Source organism: Apteryx rowi, unplaced genomic scaffold (genome assembly GCF_003343035.1).
Source record: "Apteryx rowi isolate R43461 unplaced genomic scaffold, aptRow1 scaffold_251, whole genome shotgun sequence".
In the NCBI taxonomy this organism is placed as follows: domain Eukaryota; kingdom Metazoa; phylum Chordata; class Aves; order Apterygiformes; family Apterygidae; genus Apteryx; species Apteryx rowi.
Window position 1 is genome coordinate 974,073 of NW_020448875.1, and position 17,585 is coordinate 991,657.

The 17,585-nt window shown below is 42.4% G+C and overlaps 1 protein-coding gene across 3 annotated transcripts in view; it reads right to left on the reverse strand.

The window, feature by feature from the left end:
* Positions 1–17,585, reverse strand: part of INTS9 (integrator complex subunit 9) — a 67,684-nt gene that overhangs the window by 6,847 nt on the left and 43,252 nt on the right. For 2 of the 3 annotated variants that reach the window (XM_026066967.1, XM_026066965.1), the window contains exons 11-13: positions 16,688–16,859; positions 11,211–11,335; positions 9,574–9,741 (exon numbers count right to left, since the gene is read on the reverse strand). In XM_026066967.1, coding sequence (XP_025922752.1) covers positions 9,574–9,741; positions 11,211–11,335; positions 16,688–16,859 — 465 coding nt within the window. Of the gene's footprint in view, positions 1–6,843; positions 7,039–9,573; positions 9,742–11,210; positions 11,336–16,687; positions 16,860–17,585 lie in introns of those variants that run through there. The other variant, XM_026066966.1, reaches the window with a different exon arrangement.

Sequence of the window (17,585 nt, forward strand, 5' to 3'; positions counted from 1 at the left end):
TCTTGACTGGCCTTCTGCACACACAAATCACAGAATTCTTCCAAAATGCTGGATTAAAGAAACCCTTTTCAGAGAGATAGCAAATCCTGTCTAGACTCCAAGCAGTGGCAACTCCACCATTTCCTCCTGCAAGCTGTTCCAAACTTTAATTTTCCTTGCAGCTAGGAAACTGTATCTTATTTCAAGGTTGAATTTGTCCAGTGTTCGGTTTCTGGATTTTGTTATGCTTTTGTCTGCCAGACTGAAAAGCCCCTCACTACGCGAGAGCAAGTGCTTCTTCCTTCCAGGCATCATCACAACTTTAATGCTACGTGCCGGCATCAGGGAAGTCAGGAAAACAGAGACACACAGCCCTGAGCACTAACAGCACATTAATCAGTCCCTGCACATGGATGAGCACTTGGACTGCCTTAACATTAAGGCAAATGTGTGTGTGTGTGTGTGTGTGTGTGTGTGCGCCCGCTTTGCCTATTTCAGTTTTTAATTCCGTCCTGTTAGGCAAAGATCAAAACAGAAACGAACCAAAAAGCAAAAGTCCTTGACTCTCAGAAGCCTGAAACCGCCAGGGTTGTTCCCAAGTGCAACCACAGGAAGCTCCAAACAGGGGAGGGAGAGAAGAGTCAGTTTGGGAAGTTCTGCTCCCATGATTAGAGCCRTCTACCTAGGCTCTCACAGAGTAAATACATTTTACTGTAAACTACAGCTGAATCTTTCCTGTAAGATTGCATTTTCCACAGCAAAATGAGATCTGACACATACTATGTGAGCCCAGAAACTGTTTCTGGGCAAACTACAGCTGTTTATAAAGAAGAACAAGGCATACAGGTTAGGTCATACTCCGATGTCTCTGCTAAGGCCTTCATCAGGGAGAGCTCTCCCTAGACTTTGGGTCACATGCTGTATTCAGGCACCAGTCGAAAATCCTCCTGTAGGCAACGAAGAGCTGAAAATGAGTGAGGATGGGATCTGAAACTCTTTTACTGCAGAAACAAACTGAGGCTGAGTAGCCAGTGAGTAAAATCAGGAAAGGACCAGAACGGTAGCTCACCTACTGAGGATTTTCCCAGGGACATAGCTGATTTTTTACTTCAGTATGAAATATGCATTTGCCAGATGTGCAAACTACGCATAAAAGTATCATCTGTGCATTAGAGATAGAAGCTAGAGTTGCAACTGGATCAAACCAAAGAAACCAAAGCGGTGCAATAGAGCTGGGAGAGCACTGGGCAGGAAAGACCCACTATGAACTCAACACCTTGCAAATCCTTAGGAAAAAAAAAGCAAGAATAAAGCTGGAATATATTTGTTGGGGCAGGAACCAGTTTTCTTCAGTGCTTGTGCAATGCCTAGCGCTCAGAAATCCTACTAAGGGATCCATGGCACTACTCACACTGTTATACCGCAATAATACAGTAAACAGAAAGAAAATCCATCATGAATTCATCAAAAGTGGATCACATTCAACTAACGCAATGTCTTTCCCCGAGAAGACAACTGCTGAGGGAAATGAGACAGCCACAGCCTGGGCTTCACAGAGCACAAGCAAGGTGCCGCTTGGGAAATTACAAACTGTGGATTCCTACAGCCGTCCTGAGGTGGGGACAGCACTGGGTGAAGGTGAGACAGCCCCAGGCAACAGCTGGGCTGATACTGCAATTCCTCCAGGGTCAAGTCTTGAGCCCAGGCCTGTGCAATCTTCATTAATGACCTCAGTACAGAATAAAGGGAGTGTGCAGAAGGCATCACTGAAATCTGCAGAGAAGCCCTTAACAGAAAGAAAGTTCACGCTGTCATAGGGAAAGAATCAGATGACCTCAAGTACTGGAGTGAGAAAAACAAGATGAAATTCAATAGCATGAAATGCAAGGACAGGGACCGGGCTAATGACAAGAATTTCTGCTGTGAGCTGGCGGCTGCTGGAAATGACAGAGGTGAAGGGTCTAGGTTTATTAGTCCATCCCATGAGAACMGAGAGCCACAGATGTGACACAGACATGAAAAAGCCAAATGCAACTCCAGAAAATATCAGGTAATTCTAGTAGAGATGAGCTATTGCTATTACACTGGGTCCAGCAAGATCTGCTCTGAACTACTTGTAAATTGTGGGTAATTTAAGTTCAAGTAAGATATACAGAAGGGTAGATCAGGGCAGGAAAAGCTGTCTTATAAGAGGAAACTAAATTATCTTGGCTTGTTTAGCCTGGTAGAAAGAAAGCCAAAAGCTCCATAAGCACCACAGGGAAAACACCAACAAAAGAGAAAATCTATTTAYGCTAAAACATGAGGTTAAGAGGAAATTTGTGCAGACCAGCCATGAATACGTGTAGGTTGGAAATTAGGATGTTTCTAGCCATCAGAGACTGTGGGGGTTTGAACAGCATTCTAGTGGGAACAGAAGGGGCAAAAGTCTTCCCAGTTTRAAGTTTGTGCCTTACATTTTATGAGGCATATTTTAAACACCATTAACAACTGCAGCTGGGTTCTGGCCATGTAACCCATGAGGACATTTCCAGTTTTAGATGGAAATGATTCCTTACAGTCCTGGAGCTTACCAGGTATGAAATGACTCCCACCCGAATCTTAGCTCCTATAAAGGATGCAATTCATACGCGACGGAAAAAATACCTTCTCCCAATTATTAGGGAAGCCCCAAGATTTTAAGCCCTGTCTGCCTTCACCAGTTCTTCGTGGTTAGGATTTTCGCAGAAGGTTTTACAACAAGCACTCTTCAGCAAACCCTGAACTGAGAACGACCTGCCTCAACATCCTTCCCCTTCACCCACCTTGTCCCTCACACACATCAAACCCAGTTTCTGATGCCCATTAGGTGCAGAAGAGCACCCTCGCAGTGTACGTTTAATAGGAACAGTGCCCAAATATTCCACAGGCTTCAAATCTGTAGGATACCCCTTGTATTTATAAGCAGGGAAGATCTGTACTGTCAGTTTTGTAAACAGAAGAAAAAACATTGTCGTCATCCTGTCACTTATTTTTATTTGGATGGCAATGTTAGGAAAGAAAGAAAATTTACCTCACCTCCTACCTCCCTGCTGCTTCTCATCCCTTCTCTATTTTTTAAGCGCCAGGAGCTCTGTTATTGAGTCACTTGAAAGCAGACACAGAAATGCACAAGAGATTATAGCGTGGGCAGAAGTCTCAAACCCACTCAGCCTTGGCTTTATACCATCTGTTAAATCAGGCAGAGTCTGAGCGCAAGAAGTTCCTCTGCAAGTATCAGATCCTGCAGAGGAACACAAAAATATATGCGGTCATACACATGCAGCAAGGGGAAAGGTCTAAAGATTTAAATATGCCTGTGGAGTGAGCGTTGATGGCCAGCAAGCATATTAAACAGGGCACAAGGCCATAATGCAGTAGAATAGAAATTACTTAGGGAGCCTTTCTAATGGGACTTAAAGGACCAGAGGCATTTCCAACACAGAAGAACAAACATCCTATAATTAAGAACATCAACATAATCATTGAGGGATGGAGATCTGAGTCATGTCTTGTTGGTGTTTCAGCCTCAGATTTTACAGAATCCAAGTGTTTGAAATGGGATGATTAGGTTGCTAAACTAACCTGAACTTTCAGGTTATAACTAACCTTTCAGTCTCTGAGGGTCTGCTACAATTCCCTCTGGAGTGGATTTTAAAGTTTCATTAACCTCAGTGGATGAGAGATTATGCCATAAATATTCAGAGTTTTTGATGCTATTGTTTTTACTTGCCTACATCGCAGCTTTACTATTCCACAGGGTCTAGTATCTAGTGGAGAAACAAAACAGGCTGGAGGGGTAGTCCCATGTTTTTGAGCAACGGAATAAACCACTCCTGTTCCACGTACGTGGTCCAGGCAACCACCACCTTCATCACTGCTTCTTGCATTTAAGCATGGTTTAAAAGTCCCACTTAGGGGACTATGGGGACTCAGATCAACATGATGGCCCTTGTCCCCAAAGCCTGGAGTTCAAAGCAGAAAGATATGTACAGACCAACTGACAGGAAGCAACACTGGACGGGATTATAGGCAGCGGACTCACTACAAAAGCTTACTGTTGGCTTTTTGCCAATACTGTGCCAAGAGACAGTTTTAAAAAGGTATTTAAAAAGTGTAATGAAGTAGATTTATGGCTGTTTAACAGAGCTYTTCCCCAGTACGCTGTGTAGCCTGGGAGAAGGCAGGAAATGATTGTTTGAGGAACTTACGAGAGGCCAGTGGAAGCTGGAACCAGCAGAAGCAGAAATCAACCTCAATCCTGCATGAAAAATGACAGGTAGGGAAAGCAAAGACATGGAATATCTTCAAAGGGAAGGCAAGCAGCTTGCAGATACAAAAGAGGAGTCATTTGAAAGATATCAAAATGGTATGATTCAAAACATTCAAAATATTGTAACCAGTTTATGGATCAATTTATGGTTAATGTCAAGTTGTTGATGCTTGCTGGGAAGAGAGGCGCGTGGTTGGGTATAAAGAGTGTTATCCTACAGCCAGACATCCAAAATGAAAGAGAAGCAACCTAGGTTTTAATGTGGACAGGGAAAGACAGGTCTGGAGCAGAAAAGCAGGTCTGAGTTTTATCAACACGGCAATCTGGGGATGAGACTAACCAGAGAAAAGGTGCGGCAAAAAAAAGTGAAGGAAATGAGGGAGAACACACTCAAGGCCCACAGAAGATGGGAGGAGGGAGGAGAACTCTGCAGAAGCAATGAGAGGCAGAACAACCAAGAGAGGAGAGAGACACAGGAGCGAGGTGGGAGATGTTTTTAYGAAGAAAAGAATGTGTGATTGCGTTGAACACCGATGACATTGATCAGGAGGATGGCAGACTACAGCGCTTCTGGCTTTGCCTAAGGAAAAGTCAGTAGAGCAGCTTCAGTGGAATGCCAAAAAGTGAAGACCAAACTCAGAGAGGGTCTATGCTGGAATGAGGGAGTGACCCCAGGCAATTTTGCAGGCAGCTGATGCAGYGAGCTTGGAGAGGAAGGGAGGAGTGATAGCAGCAGAAGCAAGCAAGCAAGCAAGCAGGTTATCTTTCATTTGCTTTATGATAAGATAGGTGAGACTACAGCATCTTTATACTACRAGGGGAAATAGCCAGGGGAAAGGGAAGGGACAGAGATCAGGAGACTGGATAGCCTGGGGTCACCAAGCCAAGATGAGGGTTAGAAGAAACAGGGAAATCAAACTCTTTAGTCCCTGAAACACAGAAGGAAGTTGCAGAGGTAAGATGAAAGCCATGTTTCGTCTCTCTGTCTCTCAAAAGGACTTGGCAAGATTTTATGTGGAAAGAAAAGTCAAGATAGGAGAAGGGGAGGCTGCAATGAAAGCTACATAATTAGAATGGACTGCCAAGAAACCGTGTTTCTAACTCTTCTCTGCAACAGTTCCTTGTAATTTCACTTCATGGAGAACAGTGGACTGCATAGCCACACTCTCCTGTATTGGTCCGTGTCCTGAAGAACTTGCAAATCGAGTATTTGAAAAGCACAGAGTCCTCACTGAAGTCWGTCTGCTGCTGAAATGAAGTGATACGCGCCATTGTTCAGCTCTAATTAAACTGGAGGCACATTATTTGCTCAAACACTACTGTTTAATTTATCTGTTTGCTCCAGAAGGTGCTTTCCATTTTCCCATCATTCTCCCGCGAAAAGACAATGCCTAACCAATTTCCAGGAAGCAGCCTTTCTTTATTTTTTGAAGCGAAAGGCAGATGCTGAGCAGAACAAATTAGTTAAAGTGTAAAGGCTTCCACAATACCTTGGAGAGCCATTTCAGCCTGGTGCCTTGGGAACGTGAAAATCTCTCTAAACAAAGGCTGCTCTGAGTGTAAATCTCATTAACATACAAGAGTCCTGCTTGACCTGACTTTGCTCTACGCTGAAGCGATTGAAACGTAGACAAGCTCCAGCAGTATCAGCAGATTTACATTAGTCTGGCAGGCCGGATTTCACACAATACAGTCAGTCTGCAGTGACTGAGACCATACTGAGTCAACCGTTGGGTTTTCAGAAGCTCTAACAAGTTTGAATGCATCGCTGTTTAAGGGAAAGGACTGTGGATGTTTGGAGAGGGCCCTGATCAGGACTTCATTGAAGCAGACTTTCTTTTGTGAGACTTTTAGCTGTACTTTAGAGAAGAGACCCAAATCCTAGCTCTGGTGCAGATCTCAAAATGTGGAATCCAAATTCTCAAGGCTTGCTGGGAGCTATAAAATACCCTTTCCACGTGCCRCTTGAACCTTCACAGAACCCCAGAAATGGGGTAGCCTATATGAAACAAAAATGTCTTTCCCTTGAAGTGTAGGAAATCCTGTGGATTCAGACAACTTTAAAGAGTCTTGCTGGCCGAAGCTATTGAAAAGGGGACATTAAGTAGCAAATTCTCTCCATCGGGGAGCCTCATCTACCAAATTTGCAATCCTGTCTTGCACAACCCACCCAGCAGACGGGGAAGCTACAGCCATTTTTTGCCACCACTGTGTAAACCCTGCCTGAAATCAAAGACCATCTACAACAGCCTTTCAAAACCAGCATCCTAATGACCCCTCTGCACAAAGGGATGGAAAGACCAGGTTCTTATGCTGGGAAGGAGAATGAGGCAGGCCAGGCGGATGGCACATAAAAATCACTAGTGGGGGAAGGAGGTATTATTTTGTGCTTATTTTGGGGAGTAGCACCAGAAGAAATATAGGCCCTAGAAGCATTCAGTGTTTTCCTCCTTCTCCTGCATATTTGAAAATCAAATAGAGAGCCTTTGAGATGATGTTGCTGTGACTGCTTACACAGAGTAGGAGAGATTGTGTAGTTACCTTCTCAGCAGTTATCAGCTAAGCTGCTGAGGCTCAGAGCCCAAAGCCTGAGAGGGTGGGAGACAATGTACCGTCCGTCSCTTGCCTTATTGCCACTCTGCAGCTGAAGCTGGAAGCAAACCGGCCTCACAGGGTGATGTGACCAACGTTTGCTGAAATGGAGGGTGTTCTCAGGAAACAGTCTGTGATCACTACAAATCTGGCATCACTCTTCCTCTAACAAGTTCCTGTAGAAAGGATGATCAACACCTGTTTTGGAGGATGCTTTGCTGGGGAATGGTATCCTACTGACAGCCCTGTATTGCAGGCTTGCTCTCAGAGGCAAGGACACAACCACTAACTAAAGTAATTCTCAGCGAACACCATTAGACAAGCAAACATTATCTCTCTGATACCGACGGGGAAGGACAACAGCAAGATGGCTTTGCTGAGAGTCTCAGAGATGATCTGGTCTACTCCGTTTTTGAACCAGCTTAAGAGCTTTTCGTAGGATAATCATTACCTGCTAAGTAGCTTGCTGCAGCAAGTTGGTATGTGCAGCTTTGGAACCCAGGGAGAATACCTGGACGTGGACACCACAGGAGATGTTTCCACTCCCTGAGCAGACAGATAACTTTGAAATCAGGACTCTTGTGYGAATACAATTTGATGCTTTTTGGTATTTGCTGGAGGAGGAAAAGGGCCATTTCTGTCAACATTCCTGTCTGTGCACCTTTCTGCTTGAACACTCAAAGCTAAAGTGAATGCAGTGGAAACCTGCTCTCCTATTCTAGGTGCTTCTTTGACACCCATTCCCATCTTGGTGAACAGCAGACCGTCTTCAGTGCATCCTCCCTCCAACGTCCCAGAAGTTTTGGGAAGTGCAATTACCTCTCTACTCCCTTTTTCCCTACAAATACGGAAAGAAGACATTTGCTTCAGTGAGAGACAGCACCTAAAAAACTCTGGAGATCTGAGGCAGAGAAATGAAGAGCATGTTCACATTGGTGGCTGCCAGTGAGGCTGAACCCACACGGACTCTTGAACCTCAGCTGCAGGGGAGCTTGCTGCAAAAGACCAAGCTAACACGAGAAACACTGACTTGTTTTCTGATGCAGTCTAGTCCCATGAGCCTGCCACTGGCCCCAGACTGATAAGCTCTGCCAAGGAACTCTGCAGTCTTGAGCGTCTTTTTGCTCCATTTTCCAGTTTCAGCTGCATTTTGCATTGTAGATTTGTGCTAATCATACGGGAAGACTCTGACAGAGGAAGGAATTGAACATGCGACTCCCATGAACCAGTTCAGCAAACTTGAAGACAACCCTCCCCCGTGACAGGAACTCCAAAATGCATGAGGGTTGGTGAATATTCATTTGTAGTATCTGTGCTAATTTGCATTCTGTTTGCCAGGAAAGCTGGTATCTATTCTCTTCGCAGGGCTGACGCAAGGACAGGCTTACATATAAAGGCTCACTTACACCCTCACAGTTTAGGGAAAAACCCAAAGCTYAAGTGCAATCTAAACAGTATGTACACGTAGGCTGTGTGCTGGCTCTCTGCAGAGGGTGGAACATTATCTTCAGAGCATCAGATTTGTTTTGGTCATGCTGGTGAACGTAAGCCACATTTTACTAGTCTTGGGCTTAATAGGATCCAATAAATATGCAAATTTCCAAAATAATTAAATACTCATGCCATGATAAAGCTGCATCCAAGTATATTTTCTAATTAAAAAATCCCTCCTTGTTTCTGCCAGTCCTCTAACCAGTGGGCTGGGCAGCTTCCTTACAGAGCTGAGGCACAAAGTAGACACACACAGAGTGGTAGGAGCGGATGCTGTGGCCTGCCTGGGGGATTTTGTTGCACAAGTATCAGTTTTGTACTTCCTGTTCTAGTTAATTAAGGGTACTTTCTCCTTCTATTCTCTGACGAAAGGCAGGCTCATCTATTCCTTAGTTTCCAAAGGGCAGTAACATCCGCTTGGAAAAAGCCACTGTCACCTTTGATCCACGGATATATTCGTGCTGATCGGATTGTCAAAAAAATGTTTTAAGATCATGTCTTTTAGAATATGGGTTACCCTTTGTTTTATGAGTAAATTTATACATATTATGGGGTTAATAAATTATTAATAGATGTTGTGGGCATAAGTAATCCATGTTACAGGTGGCTACAAGCAACCCATTAACCTGCTGGACTTCAGCAGTCTCTAAGAATTAACCATTTATTGAAACTTGTAACACAAATGAGCCATTTTACTCCTGTGCCTTCAACACACAACTGAATGCTGCTCCTTGAGGGAAAGGGGGTTTCTCATGGCAGGCACAGCCGGGGAGGGAGAAAGACAGCTCATGGCTACTAACTCCCAATTCCTCTGGATCCTTTCTTTGGCCCTGGGCCACTAATTCAAACTACAGTGCCTCTGTTTTCTCAGATTTAAACTGAAGATGACTTGCTGGCCTCCCAGCTGGCTAGCGAAGATTGCCCTTCATTCTGTATTTTGAGATGTGATATATCCTTGCTAAGGGCAATTAACCTGAACTTATTTTTGCCTTCCCATAGTGGTTTCTTCAGTTCCCATTAGTTTACACGAGCGTGATAAACCTCTCTCAGAAACGCTTCTTATTCAGCCCTCCACTTGAGAGAAAGTGYTTTACATGTTCCTAGTCAATAATAAACCACAGCCATGCTATGTCCTCTAGTCAAAGAGGCTACTGAAACAGTAGCTCGAATTTGACCGTATGAGCAAGGAGCCACCAYGTTTTCCCCCTTTTGTTACTCACTTCTGGCATGATTTCAATCTTCTCATAGCGCCGTTTATACGGAAGAGTCAGCACCTCTGCTCTGCGGTAGGACATTGGCGGTGGCTGGCAGTCTATCATCAGATCAGTGCGATGGGACTGGGTGGGTGGTGGCTGAGTGTACTGCTCCGGGCAAACTACATGGAGAGGCTGCAAAAGAAGACTGTGGTGACACAGAGAAACGTCTGGCTAACTCTGCACTGCTCTACAACACACCTGTACTGTAACTGTTGCCATAATGAGCTTTGCAAATTGATGTTCGCAAGCTAACTTATTTGTATGAAAAAAATATACAAAAGATGCAATCCAGAGGATTCAGTCAGGATCGGAATAAACTGTTTGAGGGGCAAGCAGTCTTTGCTCTGCATATAAAAACTGTCCAGAGTAACAAGGCCTAAATTTGTGTCTTTAATCACCACTTAAGTATCAGCAGTCAGTCATGTTAGATGCCGTAAGGAAAGAAAATAGTAAAACATTCAATAGTTTTATCTTCCAAAATTTTGTCATCTAAATTGGAACCAAATGACAGTAGTGGTGGGGACCCTCACAAAACAGCAYGGAGCAAGGCAGACAGGTATCAAAATGCAAGACTGCAAATATTAGCCAAATGGGCAATTCTGAGTTTTCATAAAGTGTCAGTAATATATTAACAAAGCATAAACAGGCTGGTTACCACAAGGATCAGCACAGGATTTAAGGAATCCAAGGACAAGATGCTGTTTCTGCAAACTGTTTTGGAAACAGCATTATGCTTCAGTAGCAACATGGAAGAAGATGCTTGTCAGAGAAACAGGCAATGGCAACAGGCCACCAAACAATGACATAAGATGATCTAGACATTGTTAAAAGGTTTGAAAGAACACGTATTTTTGTGCATGCCAAGCTAACGATAGATCCAAAGGAAAAGCTCAGCCAGAAAAATACCAGGTATTAATTTGTGTTATGAGTCAGAAAGCAAATTTCAGCAGAAACAAACTGGATGGATAAGGAGAGGCTCAGGTATATGCACTAAGGCCATAAAGAGCCAAGGGGGGAATGGAGAGCCTACATGAACACTCTGGCATTCTCCCGAGACAGAAGAAGTCTGGATCTTGCAAACAGGGTGAGGAAAGCAATAGATGTGGAAGAGACACAAGAGTGGAAATCCAAAGCAGCAGTGCCAGGACCAAGGCAAGGATCAGCTGCAGGCATAAAGAGCCAGATAAGGAGGAGATGGTGAAAGCTGAGGGGCTCTGAGGATGTTCAGCACTTGGCAGTGGTGAACTGTAAGACTGCATTAGACACAGCCAGGCATATTCATACAAATGGGAAAAAGAATAAGGGAAAAGTGATTACATCTATATATATCTAAAAAGGAGGACAGGAATGTATACATCATCTGCTCYGCACTCTGAACTTTTAGAGATCCTGTAATCACTCTGGGAAGAGACTGGCAATCATTTCATACTTATTTTGGAGCAGGATACTAAAGGAGAGCTCAGTGCTGTGCGCTCTCTCACGGGAAGAGAGAGATGTGTGTTGTCTTGATTTTGCCACTGTTTAACTTAAGTCATTCACAATCAAACTATTTATTTCAGGTGTGTGAAGAAACGTGAGAGAAGACAACAGAAATTCATTACCTGAACTTCTTTGAGTAATTTAGACACTTGAATAAAATTCAGTCTTGTGTCGATGGGGCAGTAGACACATTTCATAGCCAAAGGTTGATAGGGAGCCAGGGCATCCAGATACGAGAAATCTGGTTCTGAAAAGAGAAATGTTGAAAACTCTGAATGCCTCTTATGAACAAAGACTGCCCAGTTCCTCTCTCTGTTTTCATGTKCTGGTCTAGACAAGCTGTCGTTCAGCAATGTTAATTCTGTTATAGATATCTCTTCCCTTCTTCCTTCCCCCACCCGTTATTTTCAGTTAATTTGATGAAAATTATGCCCACAATTAGTCTTACCTTAATCAAGTAATGGAGCAATACTATTTCATTTGAACACATTATTGCATGATTTTTATAACAAATTTAATCAAGATAAAAACATCATCTCTTACTTTTAATCAGATCTGCTAAAAAAAGGCAAGCTTTATAAATTTTTTTGGTATCACAAGGTAACCCAAATGTCAGCTTGTTTTTCGTGATGACAAAAACACAGCATAAACATCGCTATCTTCATGAACCTGTACAAATGTCCCCTGCTGCAGACACATTACCTCCAAACCCCCATTTTCCTTACAGTATATATATATATATATACATATATATATATATATATATATTTTAATCTAAGTCTCAGGTTTAGACTGATGGAAAAACAAGGACCTAATCATCAAAATTTTAACATAACCCACGAGGATCTGGAGGAAACCCTCCTGTTGGAGGGACAGTCAGCTGGGCTTTTTACAGTTATGCCAACAGAGCAATTCTAGCTCAGGTCAGGATTAGCGGAAGGCTGCTCACATCAGGGGCTRTGCAGAAGCTGAGATGGGCTGTGATGGTGATTTCACACATCTTCCTAGAGGATTGACACCTTCCTCCTAAAGCCCACCAGAATTTGTACTTCTTGATATCTTTATTATTTGTTAATTTTATAGGTTGATGCCTTTGTTAGACCTAGCAAGTCTCAACTTTGCTTTGTATTAATATTGCCTAGTAAAATTTAGACTAACAGTTTACCAGGCAAAAGACATGCACTGAATGGACTTTCGCTCACACAGAGCAATACAACACCTAGAATACTATTTCTACCATTGTCTGCAGGATTGAAAACTGTACGTTCTCATAACGTGACACAGTGTAGGATACATGTATCCACCCAACTCTGGGGATCACTGATTGAACGATGTGCAAAAGCTTGTGCTATCACCATCTACTTGAAATTACTGTGGGACCCATCATGCAACGGGAATGGCAAAAAAAGAAAAATTGGTGTTAGCTTGGTAAAGGGAGAATGGGTGAAAAAAAAAGACAAGGGGATGCATCAAAGATTGTTATCTGTTAAACTAGTCTGAACCACAGGGCCTCAAGGGACAACGCGCAGGGTGAAGTCTAGTTTTGAACCAGCAAGCTTTGCTAGAAAACAGTATGAGGTATTTCTCCAGTATCTGTTCAGAATGTGTAAAACGATAAACTTTCAGGAAACTTAAATACAGAGTCTTCAGTCTAGTAAGTCGTACGCTCACTCTGGTCTTCCCCTGGTATCTGCTACCTGCCACAGTCACAGGCAGAGTGCTGTCTGGCGGACCTTCAGTCCAGCCCTACAAAGCCAGCCTCTGTGATCTTACTTCACCCTGAGGAAAGCACTTGCTGGATTTCTCATGTATCTAACAAGAAAAAAACCTCCTTAAAACTTTACCACGGGAAGTTCAGCACCCAGCATGGTGTCCAAAATTCAATATTGGACTTCATTCTCTTGATAAAGACAAGTTAATTGCTAGCCTAAAAATCTGCTGCTGGCTGGGTACCAACGATCATGATGCGGTTTTATTTACTCTGTGCGAACAGAAAGTAGCATCAACTAATGATGCATATATTTGGAATTGTCAAAGGGGCAATTTTCCAAAGTTTAAAGAAATTGTCATCACAACTGCCTGGAAACATCAAAATGAGAAATATTAACAAACAGTGATCGTTGTACAAGAACATCTTACTGGATGCCCCAAAAACCATGAATCCACAAACATGAAATAAAAATTATATCGGGCAAAAAGCCATCCTAGTTTTTAAAAGCAGGTGTGTTRGTGACAATGAAACAAAGTACAAAAATACCAGTGTGAAAAGAGGGGGAGTTACTGGTAATAAGCTTAACAGCAATCAATAATGAGAAGGGAGTTAGCTGAAAAATGATCAGTGGTCAATCAGGCTCAAATCAGAAGAGATTTTAAAAACATATTGGGTTAAAAAAGAAAACCTAAGTCAGGCACAGGTCCTCCGCTAGAGATGTACAATAAAACAGTAAATAATGAGCTAAAAAAAAATTACTGGAACTGAATTTTTTCACGTCATCTGGTGTGGATGGCAGAGATTTGACTGCTTGGATCTGAAAATGTCATAAGGCAGCACCTATTCAACTACACATTTTTGAATAAATAAGCCTGAATAATCTAYAGAATTGGATTTTTTGATCTGAGAATCCAAAAAGGCATCCAAACTATGATCTCTCTGAACAGCTAAGAAGAACATAAGTAGTCTTGGAAAAATGAGAAATACTAATGAAGAAACTCTAATACTAATTCTAACAAGTGAGTTTTAACATTTAGAAAAGGTGAAAAACRAAACTTGAGCTAGTCTTACAGYGAACCATGTGAGCTAACAGAATAACTGTTTTGGAACTACCAAAAAAACAGAAGTCAACAGTCTTGTGGAAGACAGCACTTGTCAAGGACGCATATTGACTTTTTTCCGACAGAATTACAGGTCTTTAGCTTTTTCCCAAGATATCTGATTTACTACTGTGTGACGCTTTGAGTTATAAAATCTTCCACTGTACAGCACTAATGTGGCATGCATGAGCTGGTTTAAGATCTCCCAGGGAGCTAGTTCTTAAAGCGTTGTTGTTACTGGAGAGACAGCAAGAACCAGACTTCTATCTACAATGCTTTCTTCTAGAATTTCTTTCTGGCTTAGTGGTATTCAATATTTTTAATCAATAATCTACTCAATGCTGCTTTAGCGGTAACATTTGTAGACAACACAAGCAGGCAGAGCAGCACTACAGCTTACTCGCGGCTGGTGTCCTGTCTCTTGGCAGCAGCTGCTTTTTTAGTCTATATTCTTTCATCCTTGTTTTTTACATTACAAATTGGAAAGGTGGAGACTACCTAGATCCTGTGGACCAAACAAGCAGTGTCATCATTACCAATACTTCATGGCTCATAGTTTAAAGGTCTTAATTACCAGACACCAGCAGCCTTTCATAGGAAAAGCTAGAATGTCATCTGCTAGCACATACTGCTTCAATGGACCACATTTCTTATATAAYTGCAGGGGATTTTATCTTAAAACAGGAGAAGCTAGATAATTAAATAATATAAATCCAGGGAATCAATGAAGGTGCTTCAGATTTCCTCTGTTCCTCTGAACAAAAGAATTTAATCTGCTGGGAAGTTCTGTAGACAAAGAAGAAGCCTTTGTTGCAGCTGAGAYGAGACAAAACCCACAGACAAAAAGCCACAGACGGACAAATTTAGGAAACAAACCACAACAAGTGCCTGGAATTACTGTGCACTCCAAGGTCACTCATACAACCAAAGCAGATCACAACTAGAGTTTCATTTGAAGGATAAACCAGGAATGAATCTCAAAGACCATGACCTGATGCATCCACAGGTTTTTACAGCCTCCAAGATAATGCACAGCTATATTTCACTGACTACTGTAATTAGGGCAAACCTCCTGAAACTACCCCGACCTGTAGGAGCGATGGGTACTCTAAGAGCTATCATTTCAGTGCTCTGGCATCGCACAACATTTCCCAGTGGAAGCACAGTCTTTAGACTCAAGTGTCTTTCAAGGAGCAAGAGGGTCATCTGCTCAGCAGGAACCCCAACTTGTATCTTCCCTCCTCTTGTAGTAGCACTCGTGACACACTTCTCTAAATCTACCAGTATACTTTCCAAATTGGTTAAACAGTATCATGACACTTAGTGATACTGTGATACTTATTGGTACCAATACTGTGAAAGAGTCAAAAGGGCTTGCCCATCACTATCCTGAAGTCTACAGTTAAAAAAAAAAAAAAAAATGCAGGAAATAACCCTTTCTCAATCCTGTTTGCTTTAGGAGGTTATGTGCTTTCCAGCAGTCTTATTCACTGGAAAAAAAAAAGGAGGAAAATAAGTTTAACATTGGACTCCATCATGCCCTTGCTGTGGGACAGGTTTGATCAGCTGCTCAGTGTTCTCCTCCCCATTTCTAATTACTTCGGCCTACTTCAAAATACACATCTTTTTATCTGTCTGAGAGCTATATCTAAAACTTATCCCAATTATACCAGAGCTCTTTGCACACCAAATCAGCAACGCTGACCTTAAGGATTATTTTCTTTCTGATGTCTGAACACTGTCCACTATAGGGTTCTGTTTTGTATTACACATTGTGTATAAAAAGGAGGTGTCAGTTTGGACAGTGTCAGTGTCACTCAAATTGACACTTCTTTTGAAGCATTTCAAAAGAAGATCCTGGAAGATATCTCCTTCACTAGATCTCCTAGAGGCTTCATGCTTTCTCTTAAATCCTTTGTCTTGCTGCTAATGACGGGCATTGTCTCAGCATRCAACTGTCCCAGTGGTTTGCAGAGTACAGCTCATTCTGAGGCGGATAAGGCTTGATTCATTAAATCCATTAAAATTAGGGTCAGCACTAGAAGCTGACTGGGAAAAGTGGAGGAACTTAAAGACAGGCCTGTTGTGCCCCTGGCAGCCTGAGTCATCGAGAAGGCAAACAGCTCCCCTGGGTGTTAGCTAGAGCTATATCTTCAGCTCCAGATACAAATGTGTCTGTCAGCCAAAAGGCAGGTGGAAAAAAAAAAAGAAACCCTGAGCCAAACGGCACAGATCACTACTGCCAGGTCCTTATGGGCTGAACGCTCCTGGAAAACCAGAGATGACAGAAACATCTTTAGAAACAGACTATCAGTTGTACAAGCTTAATGAAGAAGCAAGCAGGAGTCTGCGGCTTTGATGAAAGGGCAGGAGAAGCGAGGAGGAAAAGTGTATCGTTCCAGTGGAAGATGGAGACAAAGTGTTTCTCCTTTCTGACCTGCATCAATTAGGTCTCACTTGGGTTTAACTTGCAGCCAGCTGCTTTTAATCCAAAAATTAATTTCCTGTAGGCATTTTACTGCTGTGCATAACGAAGATTTTGCTTAGAAACAGCAAGGATTGACTCTGCATGGCAAAGGTTGGCTCTGCAGGGCTAAAACGAATTAAATGGCACGATAATTACACTTGTTACTACAGTCAATCCTGGGGTCTTAATTGAGACGAGCTCCTACTGAAGTTAGAAACTTCTGCCCCAGAACAAGTGAGTAAAGCCCCTAGGATGTGGCCACACTGAACCAAAGTGCACAACCTATTGCTAATTCGATACTCTGAACTGCACTTTACTTACCTGTGAATATAACAGTGTTCAAGCTAGATTTTCCCCATAGCTCCATAAAATGAACCACATCCCCAAATCGAAGAGAGGGATGCCCAGTAAACACCACACATGGCTGCTTGAAGTCATTGCTGAAGTCTCCATGGATGCTCGGATAATGTTTCAGCTTGTTTGTCTGAATGAGCTGAAAGAAAAACAAAAATCCAGACATTACAAACTTTTCAGGCCTTTGTGCTCTGCAGCACCATGTGTTTATTTACATGAGATTATAAATAACCTGCGGGTTATAATTTAGTCATTCCTGCCCTAGCTGTTATGAAAAGGAAGTCAGAACATGGGGCCAGGAGCTTCAGAGTCCTTGTTCTCATTTCTTTGGTATCAGTGGTAATTTTCTGAGAAGAAATTCTGCAAACGCTCCCTGCTTAAGAGTTTCGCGGAGTGAAGAGAATGCTCAGCTGGCAGAGTCAAAATAAACTACTTTTTCCTATTTGCCATGTCTACAAACAGCTCTATGCTCTGATGTTTAATCTGGTTTTCGTGCATCACAGTAGCACCAGGGAATGTTGCCCTCAGCAGTGTGTTACTATAAGTTTCATTGGTATAATAGGGCCAAATAATAGGTATAAYAGGTCTGCCGGGAAAAGACAAGAAAGAATAGACTCTGATTTGCCCTCCTTTAGCTATCGTTGATCTTAATAACAACAATGAACTAAAAGCACATCCATGCAATATTTTGCAAGTATTTTCTTGGTATGCATATGCTCCTGTCCTTAGCATGAAAATAACTGTAAATCTGGTTCTTCCGTAAAGGTATGTGATTTAAGACAATGACATCATTCGTTAAACAGCTAACAAAATACAAGGAAATAACAGTGTGAAAGAGAGGAACGATACTTTGAGCCAGTTTTTA